The sequence below is a fragment of the Mycetomoellerius zeteki genome, unplaced genomic scaffold, assembly GCF_001594055.1.
Source record: "Mycetomoellerius zeteki isolate Tzet28-1 unplaced genomic scaffold, Tzet1.0 scaffold69, whole genome shotgun sequence".
Classification (NCBI taxonomy): Eukaryota; Metazoa; Arthropoda; class Insecta; order Hymenoptera; family Formicidae; genus Mycetomoellerius; species Mycetomoellerius zeteki.
In genome coordinates this window covers 1,423,865-1,439,222 of record NW_017257708.1, presented here as the reverse complement: position 1 = coordinate 1,439,222, position 15,358 = coordinate 1,423,865, and the positions used below count along the sequence as shown (strand labels likewise).

At 34.1% G+C, this 15,358-nt stretch overlaps 1 protein-coding gene across 1 annotated transcript in view; it reads right to left on the bottom strand.

The window, feature by feature from the left end:
* The window catches only part of LOC108728985 (homeotic protein caudal), a 17,521-nt gene extending 2,383 nt beyond the window's left edge, over window positions 1–15,138 (bottom strand). Inside the window, exon 1 of the mRNA XM_018457855.1 lies at window positions 13,690–15,138. Coding sequence (XP_018313357.1) covers window positions 13,690–15,046 — 1,357 coding nt within the window. The 5' untranslated portion in view covers window positions 15,047–15,138. The remainder of the gene's footprint in view (window positions 1–13,689) is intronic.
* Window positions 15,139–15,358: the final 220 nt, after the last annotated feature.

The following is a 15,358-nucleotide window of genomic DNA, read 5'->3' as shown; positions in this document are numbered from 1 at the left end:
CCATTTAATTTGGAAACACCCTGTATATTAAAATAATGTTCATCCCATTTTAATTATTTTTAGCAAGAATTTAATTTAACATTAATATTTATATTAATTATACTTAATACAAATGAAAAAATTGCGTTAAAAAAAATATGAAATAGTTATTTGAAATAATTAGAACAGTATACAAAATTTATAATTTAGAGTAATTATTTGTCTTAATATAATTAATTACCTTAAAATTGTAGTTAGTGACAAAGTAGTATGAAAGTAATGAAGATTAAAAAAAATAAAATATTAAGATAGCAATTAAGGAAAATAATTGCTACCTAATATCATCAATATTTTCATATATTGCCTTTCATGATATTCGTTGCTCTTAAAATTAATTTTAATTAAAAATTTTACAAATATATATAATGAAACGTCAATAGCTATACATATAAAATATACTGTCACATTAATAGCTTGCATCTGAAACGATTATAATCATGCTCTAAGCACATAAAAATTATTAAAAAAGAAATAGGAAGATATATAGAGTTATTAACTTCTAATGTCGATTAATTTATATTTTATGATAGTCGTAATTATTATGGTAAAAGAAAAGGCAACGCACACATATTATACACATACACATACAAAATTACGGTAACTTGAATAACGGCATTTGCAGAATGAAAGATGCATCTATGATTTGCAATGAATAACCCGAAGCGCGATTATTTCTTATGAGAGGAAACGACGTGCCAGAAGGCGGCAAAAAAAAAAAGAAGAGAAGTGGCTGGCAATCGCACAGTGTGAATGCGTTTCTTACGACGTGGCATTCTTGGTGGTAACACGCGCACAAAATATAGAATGGAGAGAGAGGAAAAGGGAAACAGGGATGTAAGAATGTGTGTGCGCGTGTTTGTGCGTGTGAGAACGGCAAGAGATGGCTCAAGAGAGAGGGACACGATTAGATAAGGCTCCGCCGGCGAGATCAAAGGCGTGCACGTTAATCCACCACTCCTCGATAAGGGAACTCCGAGGCCTTCGCGGCGTTACGAATAAGCAAGCGACCTTAGACTTTTCGTTGGTACACAGAATGGCTACAGTCTGAGACAGTATGGCTGGTATCGGGGCAGCAGGATATCCTTGTGGCAAGGATGCGCAGCAAGAATGGCAAGGAATGGCATGGATAAATAATAGAGTCAACCCACAAAAGCCAAGAATTCATAAAATTTAATTGAAAACATCCATTTTAATCAGAAAAGATATCTGATAATCTTCGAGATTTGATATTACTTTGAACGCTTCTTCTTGATTTTTCTTTGTATTTTCTCCTTAAATCATGATTATGAAATTAAATCTTGATATCAAGAAGAAATCAAGTGATAAAATCCGAATTTGTAAAATAAAATTTTAATTCATTTCTTTTTTATCTAATTATAATTTTTGGATTGAGAATTTTTGTGAGATATAAATTGTGAAAATATCACAGCTCTCTATCGGTCAGAGATTTGTGAAGCAAAAAAGAACATTTCATAAAGACTTTCATAAAATATTTTCATTGTCTAAAGTATGTAATTATATATTTTAATTTTATATATATATTTTAATAATTTTAATTATATATATATATACATGAATTTATTTGAAGAAAAGCATGGAGTTCAAATCGATACTTATATACGCGTTTAAAAAATAAATTTTACAAAGTTTACAAATGTCTTTATATAAGTCACTTACGAAAGATTTATCTTATTTGTAAGATGTCTTTCTTATACACGATTGTGTAGAAAATTCATGCGAGGTAATGTAAACAATGAGAAAGAATCTCTGAAGAATTAGGCGATACGTTGGCGTTTGTGTAATACACACGTCGAAGCATGCGGTGTTCGTTCATGGTTAAATCCGTATAATCTGTTCAAATAACGCAGCAATATATTACGAACTGTCTGGTTTCGAGTTTTCATCTAGTCAGATTGAGATTGAGAGATTGTTATCGCGGGCACTTCCAGCTCTGCGTATCTATGATAATACTTGAATCACGTCTTTGCTACACACCCCATGTGAGAGATGTACTATATAATGAATTGATGTGTTCACTACCACTATATCTTATCTGCTACCGAGTTTTTCGATCAACTGATTTCTAATTTCAATTTTGAAATGTAAGCTAGAAAGTTCAGTCATTATTACTTAATTATATTAAAATGTAATTAAATCAATAATCGTAAAAAAGGCATGAATCAACTATCTTATGAATAAATTAAGAAAAACTCACGTTATTTCTACGTAAAAAAAAATATTGTGCCCAATTTGAAGACATCAGTTAAACAGCATCTACAAACTATTTAATTTGTAATGGTTTTTAAGAGAGAGAAATAAAAATCTTTCTTTCTAAGAGAGAACAAGTAGTTGTCCAATAGCTTTTTCTCCTTTTTAAAAAGAAGTATTGTCACTTAGGAAAAATTTTCGCAATAATCGACTATTTTGTGATTGCGTAATACCTAGTTTAAATCTCTGTTATATCAATAAAGTGTAACACGAGATAAACGAGGAATAAATATTAGACAGTGTTCGCCATGGTTTTTGTCAATATGATATCACGTAATGTAGCTTGGATTTTTCCTTTTCTCTCGCTCTTTTTTTCTGTTACGCTTCGCGCATTGTTAGACGTGCAAATATTTGACGCGTTAAGAGCAAACGTCGCGTAGCCTGATGCACGTAAACAAACACATGAAACATCCTTACAGCTTATCAAAAAGCAGACTCTTTATCTTTGAAGATTGTAATCGAATCAAAAAAAATTCCAAACTCTATGCGGTGCTGGTCTTAATTACAATAGATTTCTCGCGTAACAGATACTCGCCATGCCACGCTCGCAAAGATAATTTCGCGATTCCGAATCAATTTTTATCGCAAGGCAAAAAAAAAGTTGTATTATTCATTTATGTGATATATGTATTAAAAACTGAATTGAAAAAAATCAGCTGTTTTTAAAATCAAATATTAGCAACAAACTGTCCCAAAAAATAAAGCTTAATTTCGTTATTATGCAATTTTTGTAAATCAAGAAAAAAATGAATGAGATTAATATAATGAACTTAAATATAATATATTATATATTATTTATTATATATAATATATTATATATTATTGATTTACAATCATTTCAATTTGCTATGCTTATATAGATTTGATTATAAAATTACTTAATAGATAATGTTACTAATTATCCAGATTATTACTACAAAAATATACATATATCACAATAAATGCAATTTAATATATAATATTAAATTGCAATGTTTTAATATCGAGGGTGAATGATTTGCTTCTTCGCTGTAACAACATCCGACACGAAGGGGAGACTTAAGAAATCGACGTTTCTAGTTTCTGAAACTTTTTCACGGTTAACGGAGCAACTTTGTGCGACTCCGAGTTGAACTTTTTACATTCGGAGGAGTCCGTCGGCAAGTCTCAAATGGTTTGCACAGCGTGGAGGCTGTTGTTCAAGAGGGCAAGTCATCGGTTTTTTTCGTCTCACGCATAGGTCATGTAAACGTATGAGTTAGGAAGGATTACCGTCGGCGTTTTTCATCTTACCGATATCATACCTACGATTATCCGGCCCCGGTGACGCGCTAATCGCGACCACGATGCATTAGATGCTCTCAATAGCGCTGTTGTATTACTTTTAATTCGACAAAGCAGGCAACAATTATTGATATTTTAACTTATATATTCTAAAATTAGTAACTAACACCAAAAACATTTCTAGTCAATCTCTAATCTAACGTGTGATATTGTTACTCGCTACAGTTTATCATCGCGAACAGAGCATCAAGGACTTCTTAAAATATATCTAGCTCGTTAGACCCGTCATTGTCTATACTCTATACTTTCGAATGAACGAATCCTACGGAGCTATTTCTCCCGAGTATCCGTGCGCGAAATGCGAACGAGCATGACGAAAGAGGGAAAGGAAATGCGACGGATTTTACGAACGCCATGAGATGCGGGAGGATAGAGAGACGTGAAGAGAAAGACGCGAGCGAGGGGGCGAAGAAACGGTGCTCCAGGGACTCGTTGCCACCCCATTATAGCGTTTGCTCTTCCATTTCACGCCGCGGAATGGCAAAAGCGCGTGCCCCGCTTTTCCTGCGGGTGTTTGACAACCCCCGGCGATATCTCGTGTCGGCCTAGCCGGAGCCGCGCGCCGACTCGCGCGGGTGCCATTCGTCAGCGGCGTCACAATTACCTCTATTGTGCCACCTCGCATTTGTATATCGCATATCAAGTATCCGTGAACGAAGAGAAAGAGAAAAAGAGAGAAAAAGATTTTTTTACCGCATATTGGTAGTAGTCTCGTCGTAATGTAGCTGCCACTATTTCCATTCTTTTCCAGCATTCGAAAAATTCTTTTTTTTTTTTCATATATCTTATGTAAGTTAATATTTTTTTTTATTGCCTGCAACATTGCCGTGTTAGCAAATTTAAATATAAAATAGCTTTAAATATTATGAAATTTTTTTATATATTTATATACGTATTATAGGATGTCCTGTAAATATCGGGACAACGCTTAAGGGGAAATTCCTAAGATTATTTTAAAACGAAATTTCTAATACCAAAATGTCGAGACTATAATAGTTTTTGAATTGTAAGCGCATTTCAAGTTAACAAATTATACCGCTTAAAATTTGCACGATGGTACGTCGCAAAAGTATGGTACGACGCAAAAGTGAAAGCTAATTATTGCCTCTTGTAAATATTGATATAAAGATTATGTATGCGATACAATTATATTATAATATTATATTTCTAATTATTGATATTTATTATGTTAAAAAAAATATTTTCCCTTTTGACATTTTGGTATTAGGATTTTAATCTCAAAATTAGGAATGTTCCGGATAGTGATTTTATACTGGATAAACGTATACTCTCGTGGCCGGATACCGGATAATCCGCTGGATACTATTTTGCGGATAAGTCGAATATTATTCGGCAAAAAAAGTGTTCCAATATTTAAAAAATAGAGTAAAATTATTAATCAGATAAAGAAAATAAAATATCATTATTTACTTTGAAACAATATTTTCATCATCAACTTTCTTGGTAACTATTGTTAAACAATTATTAAAAATAAAAAATTAAGTATTTAAATTTTTCATTTTAAAGATTAGCATTTCTGCATTGTCTGGAATTTATTTCGATTTTCTGTATAAACGTTCCATGCAGAACTAAACAGTATTTCTGAATTTACTGAAGAGGATGGGGCATTATAGATATTTCAAAACAAAATATTTTAAGTTTGGAAATTCGGAATGATATTTTTTCCACTACAATATGAGATTGTCTATCCTTTTTATTAGAGGCAACGCCAAATATTTCTCGAGTTCAGTTTGATACATTTTTCTTTATTAGATCTGTCACTAACAATAAGTTTCCTTTGAAGTTCAATTTCTTCATCATCTATTTCATCATTGTTTTTAATGGAAGTAAGCAATGGTATTAAAATACTTAAAATACCAGACTCTCCGGCCGGATAAAAAAATATCCGGCTACCCGGCAATATCCGGCAGACGCCGGATAATACCGAATAACATACCCGGTATCCAGTGCATCCCTAATCAAAATGATCTCAGGAATCTCCCCTTAAGCGTTGTCCCGGTAATTACGGGACACCCTATAGGTATACAGGGTGCGCCACCAAAATCCGGACAAATTTAAATTTGAATTTCTCGCCTCATTTGACTTCGGCGATAGGAAGTTGTTGAACATTCGGGCAATGTTTGTAGTAAGCATAACCTCAAAATGTCCGAACAGATAAGATTGAGTGCGAAGTATAACCGAAGAGCGGCGATAATCGAAGGCCTTCGCGCTGGACGTTCGCAGACCGAAATTATTCGGTTCTTCGGATACCCGAGATTGACTGTTTATGATGTGGCAGCTAAATATTTAGCTTCGGAGACGTCCGAAAAAGGTACGTCGGCGCACACGAGTCACTTGGTTCAAAACTGGCTGTCAGATAATATGGACACGTTTTTGTCAAGGGAATTCTGGCCGCCAAACAGTCCAGATTTAAATCTGTTGGACTACTACGTGTGGAACGCCATTGAACGAGTGACCAATAAGTCGAGATATTCTAATGTGACAACTTTCCAGGTCGCTATCGAGGCGGCATTCGTCAATATGGACTAGAGACACTATAGACATAATAAGAGACTGACATAAATGGGCTAATATTTGATTGGCTGGATATGGAATGGCAGAAGCCAATCAAAAGTCGTGCTGGTAATAGATGATAGTACAGAATTCTGATACGCCGTCTACAATGAACAGTAGCAGTAGAGACTGTAACCTGCTGTAACCATGTCGGGAGTAAACTAGTTTTCCAGCTAAGCCATTAATGGTTAGTCGATGAATGTCAAATCGATGTTGATTCAACGTCGATTGACGTTAATTCTATATTGATCGATCATTCACTTGTAGCTAGGGATGTAACAGAGCGTAGAGTAAATCCGTAACCGAAATGGATCTCAACCTACGCTCTGTTACATCCCTAGCTACAAGTGAATGATCGATCAATATAGAATTAACGTCAATCGACGTTGAATCAACATCGATTTGACATTCATCGACTAACCATTAATGGCTTAGCTGGAAAACTAGCTTACTCCCGACATGGTTACAGTCTCTACTGCTACTGTTCATTGTAGACGGTGCATGATTGTCTTCTACTTTCCTACTTTTTCTGCTTTTCCGTCCTAGTTGCGAACGCGTCCTATGATTTATCGTTCTGTAAAAAAACGCCATTTTCTATCCAACTAGAACTTATGCCAGTCTCTTATTATAGTGTCTCTAATATGGACAAGGACGCGTTGCAGAGAGCGTGCCAGCGCTTCAGGCAGAGGATCGAAATAATCATCGAAGCACAAAAGGGGGTTATATAGAGTAATTTTACTCTAAAAGGATACCAGGATAGTGATGTACAAAAGTTTTTTTGTAATTTTTACATTTTGACGAATAGAATTTAGTTTAAACAAATTGTTCATTTTGTTCGGATTTTGGTGGCGAACCCTGTATATACACATATATACATTTTTTTTAACTTTAGATATAATTATAATGAATATTATGATCTTAAATCATTTATAATATACATATACACGCATTGTTTATAATACATATAGGTACATATCTTTTTCTTTTCTATTTCTTGATGTTTTGTAGGTCATTAAAATCTTTATAACACTTGAAACGTTGTGTAATGATAACGAATGAATATTTGTAGTTACCTTAATTCTATCTTAATATAATACTTATTCTTTAATAAAATTTAATGTTATATATTATATGTATATTATTTTAACGTTACATTTATACATATTATATATAACATTTAACTGTTTATGGATATAAAATGTACAATGTACAAAATAAAGTGTCGAAAGTTAAAAAAATACAAAATTTAGCATTATACGTGCTAGGCAATAGGAAAAATCAAGAAATATATACTGACACCTGACCTGTTTGTTTCTTTTATCCTATGGTCAGTGACAAATCTCAATAAAACACACATTGGCGACAAATCTCAGACAAACACATACTGGCAATAAAAAATCAAACAAAAAATCAAAAACTATTTCGTCGTATACCTGCTGAGCGCGTGGCCAAACGAAACTCAACAACTTCTGTACTATAATTGATTTATTATCTTACAATTGCATTCGAATTGTATGTGAGCGACGACAGGAAGAATATTATCGTAAAATATTGAAAATACCTATATTCTTGAGAATTAACCTTGGAGATATGGTTGACACGTTGCCTGGCCGTAGGAATATACAAAAAAGAGAGGATATAAAATTAATAGTGCCGAAACTATTTGCTGGAAGGTTTCGGTAATCCTCAAATTTCTCGGCGCCTGGGTTTCTAAATTATATCCTGGTCGACTAACTGACAATGGTCGCAAATTTTCACTGTCTAGTCGAACCGCTTCGTCGACGCGCCCTTAAATTTCCTCGCGTGGCACTCGTATTTTACTTTAGTCATATAATTCGTATGCAGGTTCAAAAGCAGGTTCAAGCTCAGCTTGCGACGCCAATGATGGATCGTTTAACAATTCCTTTAACGCGACGGAGAAATCGATGTCTGATGGCGTGCTGCGAGCCGAATCGCGTAACACCGAAACTCTCATGACTCGAGGGTTTCCGCTGTGGATCGGTTGACAAGATTCAAGCAGAGACCAGCAGAGATTCGACAATGCATGGATCCCACCGTTGATCTTACTACTGTCAAAACACTTGACCGCGTAATGAAAGGTTCTAGGCAGATACGATGGGCGGAGACTATTTTACGGATTTGCATTATTGCAGATTAGACTGGATGTTTCTAAAGAAGACGTTCAAGCTCACGGGACGACTCAATGACGAAGGAGGGCACTACAAGGCACGATGTTTTGAAGTGAAAAAGATTTTTTATAAGATAAGGAAAATTATGCGTGAAAAAGAGCTAATTATTCCACTTTCACACGATTACTTTCCATAATTATCGGCAGAAATAATAACGACCGATGTCTTTACTTGCAAACGGATGATATTAAATCTTTCCTCTTTGTTGTTTACCTTTAATCGCGCCGATAAGAGGAGATCGTGGCCAGACGAAGGTGCCATAAAAGCGGTAGAAATCGCGTGCTGCCATCGTAGGATCGCTCTCACGGAACGGAACCGAACGGCTGCACGAGAGAACGAGAAAGCGTATGCACGAGGCCGACCCTCACGAAATTGTAGTGCACGCCTCGCATTTTTGTATTGTCGTGGTGAGAGGCTTTGCCGTGCGGCTTCTGCCCGCAATATAACCATAAAACGCAGATAATTGCTGTTGGAAGGTACAGGACGCTCGTTTCAAAGTACTTAAGGTGCGTACTTACTGCACGCGCGTGAGGTAAAATGCAAATAAGAGAACAGAAGAGAGAAGAGAGAGGGGGAGAGAGAGAGAGAGAGAAAGAGAGGGCGACGAAAAAGAAGAATTGGTACGGATTCTGCGAAACACCTGGTGGTGCATCAGGCGAAGAATAATGGGATTTGGGGCAAAATAATCTGAATGTATAATTAGCATGCTAATCCGAATAGCGCATAAAGATTGATCAAATATATTCACGAGGCTCACTGCGGTTCTGCGATTTTCTTTAGAAAAAGGTGTTCAATGTTTACAAAACGGATCTTTCAACATGCGTATGCTATTTCTGGAGTATAAGCATCTGAATTAGGAAATACTAAAAAAACTACATTAAATTGCATATACGCTGTACAAACGCTATACACAAAATTGAATTCTTAGAAAGACAAATTGTCACTGTTTTAATTTTTAATGCATAATGAGAAAATTCGATGGGATAAAGATATAAAAATATATTGAATCTCGATGAAAGATGTAAATAAAAAATATTCTCGCGAAGGAATATGCAAATATATCGATATATTTTACGGTTCTGTTAAACCAAAACTGTTTAATATTGTCACTTTCAATATTATTGCTAAAACTAATTTCAATTTTGTTATCGTAATATTAGCATGTTATCAGTAATTATAAAATATATTGCATAATTTTTAACGTATATACATAATATAATATACTATACATTATATTAACAATAAATTTTTAAAATCTACATACTTTATTATTTTCTAAAATATCTTACTTTCCGTTGTTGATTATTTCCTTTGGGCATTTGCAAGTTGAAATACAAGTCTAATAAAAAACACCTCATATAGCACAGAATTTGCAGCAATATCGTTGCAAAATCTTTGCAATATTGCTGCAACATGTAATGTTGCTGAAATGTTGCAGCAGTGTGGCTGCAACTTTTGTGCAACTTTGTGCTGTAGGGGACGTATGAAACGTTTCTAAAGAAACATTATGAGTTGCATGCACAATTGAAGTACAATAACGCATGCAAACATTAAAGATAATATTGTACATGACAATCAATTAATTATTAGTTATTAGTTTTGAGTTCGTACCAAGAATTTCAAGCCGGCAACAGAGTTCATTAATTGGCGACGTTGAATCCGCACCGCCGACAGTTTCGGCGTTGCATTCTGCAACAATGGAAAGGGCATCTCTTTCATTAAAAAACCTATCTTCTCATATTTTAGCGTTTATATCAAATAAGGAAATTGATTAGATTTTCGAATAACTCGTGTTATACCGAATTTCGGTGCCGCGAAATACAGTGAGAATTAACTCTTCCTCGTCGCGTGTGTTGATTCAGGATGCGTTTCGTGCGAACGGATGAGACTTTGTCGTTTGAGTCCGGTGAAAAATCGAGGTGGATGCGAGGAAGGGAGGAAAGGGGATTATCTCACAAATATTTGAGAGCAATTAGATGTTTGCTCGTCCGTTACCTTGTTTACATGGTTTGCCGTATCTAGACCGCTGGAGACGTGTTTATGACCGCGCACGATATGCATGAAAATAGTTCTCGTTAAATACATAACTTCATCACGTGGCTTTTTAAAGCGTCCGATTTCTTAATCGAGCTCTTGAAACATCTGGAGATCAACTGTTTGTGGGCAGAAAGAGCTTAGACACGCGAGCAGTTTATTCGAAATTCGCAATCATTTCGCAATAATTGCGAATCGTTTTTTGTATAAAATTTCATTGATATTCTAATAAAAGATTTATTGATACGAATCTGCAGTATATTTTCTAAAATTAAATAAATATATTCTCAAAAAATATAAATGTTTTTATATATATTTAATATAATATATTATAATAATATTAATGTAATATATGTTTAATATATTTAATATACACAAATATATATATATGTATTATATTAAAAGAACAGATAAAAGATATTTTCTAGACATCTTTTAATTTCCATGTTTCAACGGTAGCTCTTCAATTTTTTCAATTCAGAACTTGATTAAATTTAAACATTTGTTTTATATTGAAGAAAAATGCGATTATTATAGAAAAATAATGCTAAAATGTCATTTTTTAAAAACCGCATCTTGATTTAATTATATTTGAAAATTCTTAATGTCCATTAATTTTTAGAATTTTTGTGTTGTATTAACAAATATTTGTTGCGCATTTATAGTAACTTTATTGAATTTATTCAGTTCAAAGTCCTAGAATTGCATATTTTTGCGTTAGATAATAAATAATAATAAAGAAAAAAGAAGGACATGTTATATACTGATATCTAATAATATTTAATTATGTTTCGCAATATTGAAGCAAATTAATTACATTTTTGATGATTTATTCGATGTTGGGACATTCTGTTACTCTAAAAGTATCAATAATATAATATTATAATTGAATAAAATGCATATTTGTGTGTTTTAATGATCTTTTTATCGCTTCATATGATGAGCGAAATATACGCACACTGATGAAGTTTGATCAAATATTTTAGGCACATTCTTACATTCAATTATAGATTAGTTGTTTTCATATCTCTCAATTAAAATTTAAATTGTTTAATTGTAATTCACAACAATTTTCAATCATGTTACATTTAGTCAACTGTAAGGTGAGATAATAAAGTGAGACCACGAAAAGGAATGGTGAATCGAAATATAATGATTCCGACGGCACGCGCTGCATTCATTAGATTCGTTATTGAATTCAGTTTTAACAAGATAAATTCTAATTTATGTTAACTGCAGTAAAAAGAGAAAGAAAGAAATAGCTTTCAGTATACACACACATACACACGCATATACAGTGTATAAATCTACAATATGTAAACTGTATAATTTTGATATTGGTAACAAACGTTTAATAATCTAAAAAATTTTCTACAATAAATGAATTTCTTTCTTCTACAATAAGATGAGAATTTTCTACCAAATATTCAATTTTATATAGTATGTCGAATTTTTGACAAAAAGATAATTGCAAAGAAATGAAATGTATGATTTTTTAAAATCTCTTATTCTGTATTTTTCGCTGCTTTGATAATTTGTCACTCGTTTAAAATTTACTATCAATTGTGAGAAAATGTATTTCAGTGTTTGAAATTGTCAGCATTTATTATTCAAGCAATTGCAAATCTTTCAAAAACTAAGAATAAATTTTATACATTTTTGTGTATCAGACTTTTTAATTTCTCAAAGACCAGGGTTGGTAAAAATCATGTTTTAAACTGCTTAAAAAACAAGCTTAAGCAATATTTTTACACACACATATTTTAAAATGTTTTTTTATAATACTGTTTATAGGGTTACCAATTCTCGGTCGCACGAAAAGAGTATATTGATTGGCAAAAAGAATATACTTTCTAAAAAAAAGGGAAAAAAAAGGTGGAGAACTGAGGGTTTTCTTTTTTAAATGTCAGTATTCAATAAAATGACATTTTTAGAATGTAATTTTTATTGGCAACATCTATTCAGTCTTCATAAAGTTAATAGAATTGAGAAAATAAAATTGATTCACGTATTCAACGTATTTTGCAACTTTTAAGTTTCTTCAACAAATGCAATATATATATATATAACCAAATCTCTAATAAAAACCTCTATATATCATGTAATTAATATAAACCTCTATATAATATGTAATATATAAATAAACATTTATATATTACATCCTGTCCAAAATGAATATAGCCTTAGTACAAGTCAAGCAAAACTTTTTTGTAAAGTAACAAATTTGCAGGATTGGCAACGTTACCTCATAAAAATAACTCGTTACCGTTACCGTTCTTTTTCCTAAAAAATAACTCCTTATCGTTACTCGTTATTGATTTGCAAAAGTAACTCGTTACCGTTACCGTTCTTTAAAATGTAATGAGTCGTTACTTTTTCGTTACTTTCTTTTCTTGACACTAATAGAATATTATAGCGTTTTTCATTGGCAGAACTTGTGCGCACTCAACTCAATGCACTTTAAAGCCGCTGTACAATCGACGTAAAGATGTATGATGGTTAATAAAAATATAGAAACGTGTTAAACCGCGAAATCCTCAATATATTTTATTATGCTATTTGATAAAATATACTTTAGACACTTCATCAATTGAGATATCTCATTTTTACATTTAGAGTTGTGTACAACGACTTTAATGTGCACTGAATGCGCACATGTTCTGCCATTATATGTAATTAAATTTCTGCAGTAAATACAAAAAAGATGTCAGAATTCTATTTTTTAGTAGAGGAATAAAACTCAAAAACTGATAAATGTATATACGTTTTAGTTAGATTAAAACTTTTATGTAAATAGAAATAGAGTAACGATAAAAGTAACTAGTAAAATCGTTACCATTACTTCAAAAATGTAATTGCGTTATTATGAACGTTGTTCAGAAGAAAATGTAACGTCGTTACCCAATCATTACCGAAAAAAGTAACTTGTAATGGTAACGACGTTACAAGTATATATATATAACGCGTTACTTGCCAACCCTGCAAATTTGAATATTGAATAATAATTTTTAAATTTCGTCTCATTTCTCAAAAAAAAAAGTACAATAAGTGAAACGTAAGAGTATGCTGTTTTCCGACCTCGAAAAGAATACGGTTGGTAACTCTAACTGTTTAAAACATATATAAAACGTTAAAAATATGTTTTAAAAGAACACAACGTTTGATTCTTTAAAAAAAACATCTTTGCCAACCCTGTTAAAAACGAGAGATTCAATGGTACTAGAGAAACATGACATTATTATAGAAATTTTTTTATATTAACCTGGTTTAGGTTGATTTTGATACGACGGCCTTTTCATCCACTCGTACGGGCTTCTTCTCCCCTGGATTCTATGGGATGTGTATAGTTGGTGACGCCTTGATGTTGACGGCATATCCCTCGACGTGGACGGTACATCTCTGGATGTGGACGGTATGTCTCGTGATATGGACGGCATGTCTCGAGATGTGGATGACATATCTCGAGATGTGGACGGCAGGTTTATGCCTGTAGGTAGCAGATTTATGTTGCCGGATGTGGATGATAGATTCATGTTGCGAGAAGTACAAGACAAGTCATTGTATGATACAGTATGAAAATTAGGCGGTGTTGTAGGAGAAGTGCTATTGTTGCTGTTATTGCTGCCGTTCATGCTACCGCTCAGACTGCCATTTAAACTACCATTCATATTTCCGTCTATGTTGCCATTCATTCTTGTCGTTGTTGATGGATATTGATTGCGGAATGCCATATCGATATTTCTAATGCCCCATTTCAACACCCGTCTGTACGAAATTTCGTACTCCTGTTCCCTCGATGGTATTTGTTGCTGAAGATATTGTGGCGGTGAATTTTGTTGGAAGAATTGCGGCGGTGAACTTTCTTGCAACTGGTGTTTCGGTAACCGTTGCTGAATGCGCTGCTGTGGCAATGGATTTGGTTGATTATGTTGTTGAGACGGAGAATTCTGTTGCAATTGTGGCGATGAAGTGGTGAGTTGCTGACAAAGTTGTTGAGGCGGTGAATTTTGTAAATGTTGATGCGGTGATGGATGCTGTGGACAGACTTGTTGGGGCGGCGAATTATGGAGATGCTGCTGTGGAGACGGTTGTTGATAGAGTTGTTCAGGAGGTGAGTTCTGTTGCAGATGCGGCTGTGACAAATGTGGCTGAATGCGTTGTTCAGACGGCGAGTGATGTTCTAGTTCTTGCGTTTGATGTTGTTGCGACTGCGATTGTGTTTGAAAATGTAAATGTGGCGATTGATATTGTATATACGGCGAGTACTGAGTCGTGTAGTGCCATCCAGACATCATATCATGGTTAAAAAACTGAGGAATTGAGCTTGGCTGATGCTGAGGATGTAACGCGGGTGTCGCGGGTATAGCTCTTGATGGATAGCCATACCAGTATTGAGTTCCTTCAATGGCAGCGGGAGCCGCAACCGCAGTATGTGGTTGGACCTGTTGCGTCGGCGTTTGCTGATGTGCTTGCTGCATTATCAGTTGTTGCTGTTGGTTGTCAGCGACCTGGTGCTGTTGTTGGCGATATGGAATCGTCTGGTTGTAATGAATCGCACTGATGATGTTCGATATGTTATTCGGTTCTCCAGAGACGACGTCTTCACGGCATGATGGCATGTCGATTCTGCGAATTGGATTTAGCTCACACAATAAACAAACGTTTGTTTCTTTAAACACAAATAATTGGAATCACGAAAATTGTAGATTAATGTGAATTGTTATGTATATTCACGACACTTAGTGACACAAACAATGAAACCGGCACAGTTGAAACGTACGAATGTTATTGCTAGTTCCCGACGAACGCGTTTTGTCCAATATCGATATAGAACTGGCAACGTAACTCCGACGTTTACTAGTTGAGGTAAATCGAACAGAAACTCGGTTTTGGTGGGGAACTGCTAGTATCTCTAGCTCCGCCTCTTACCG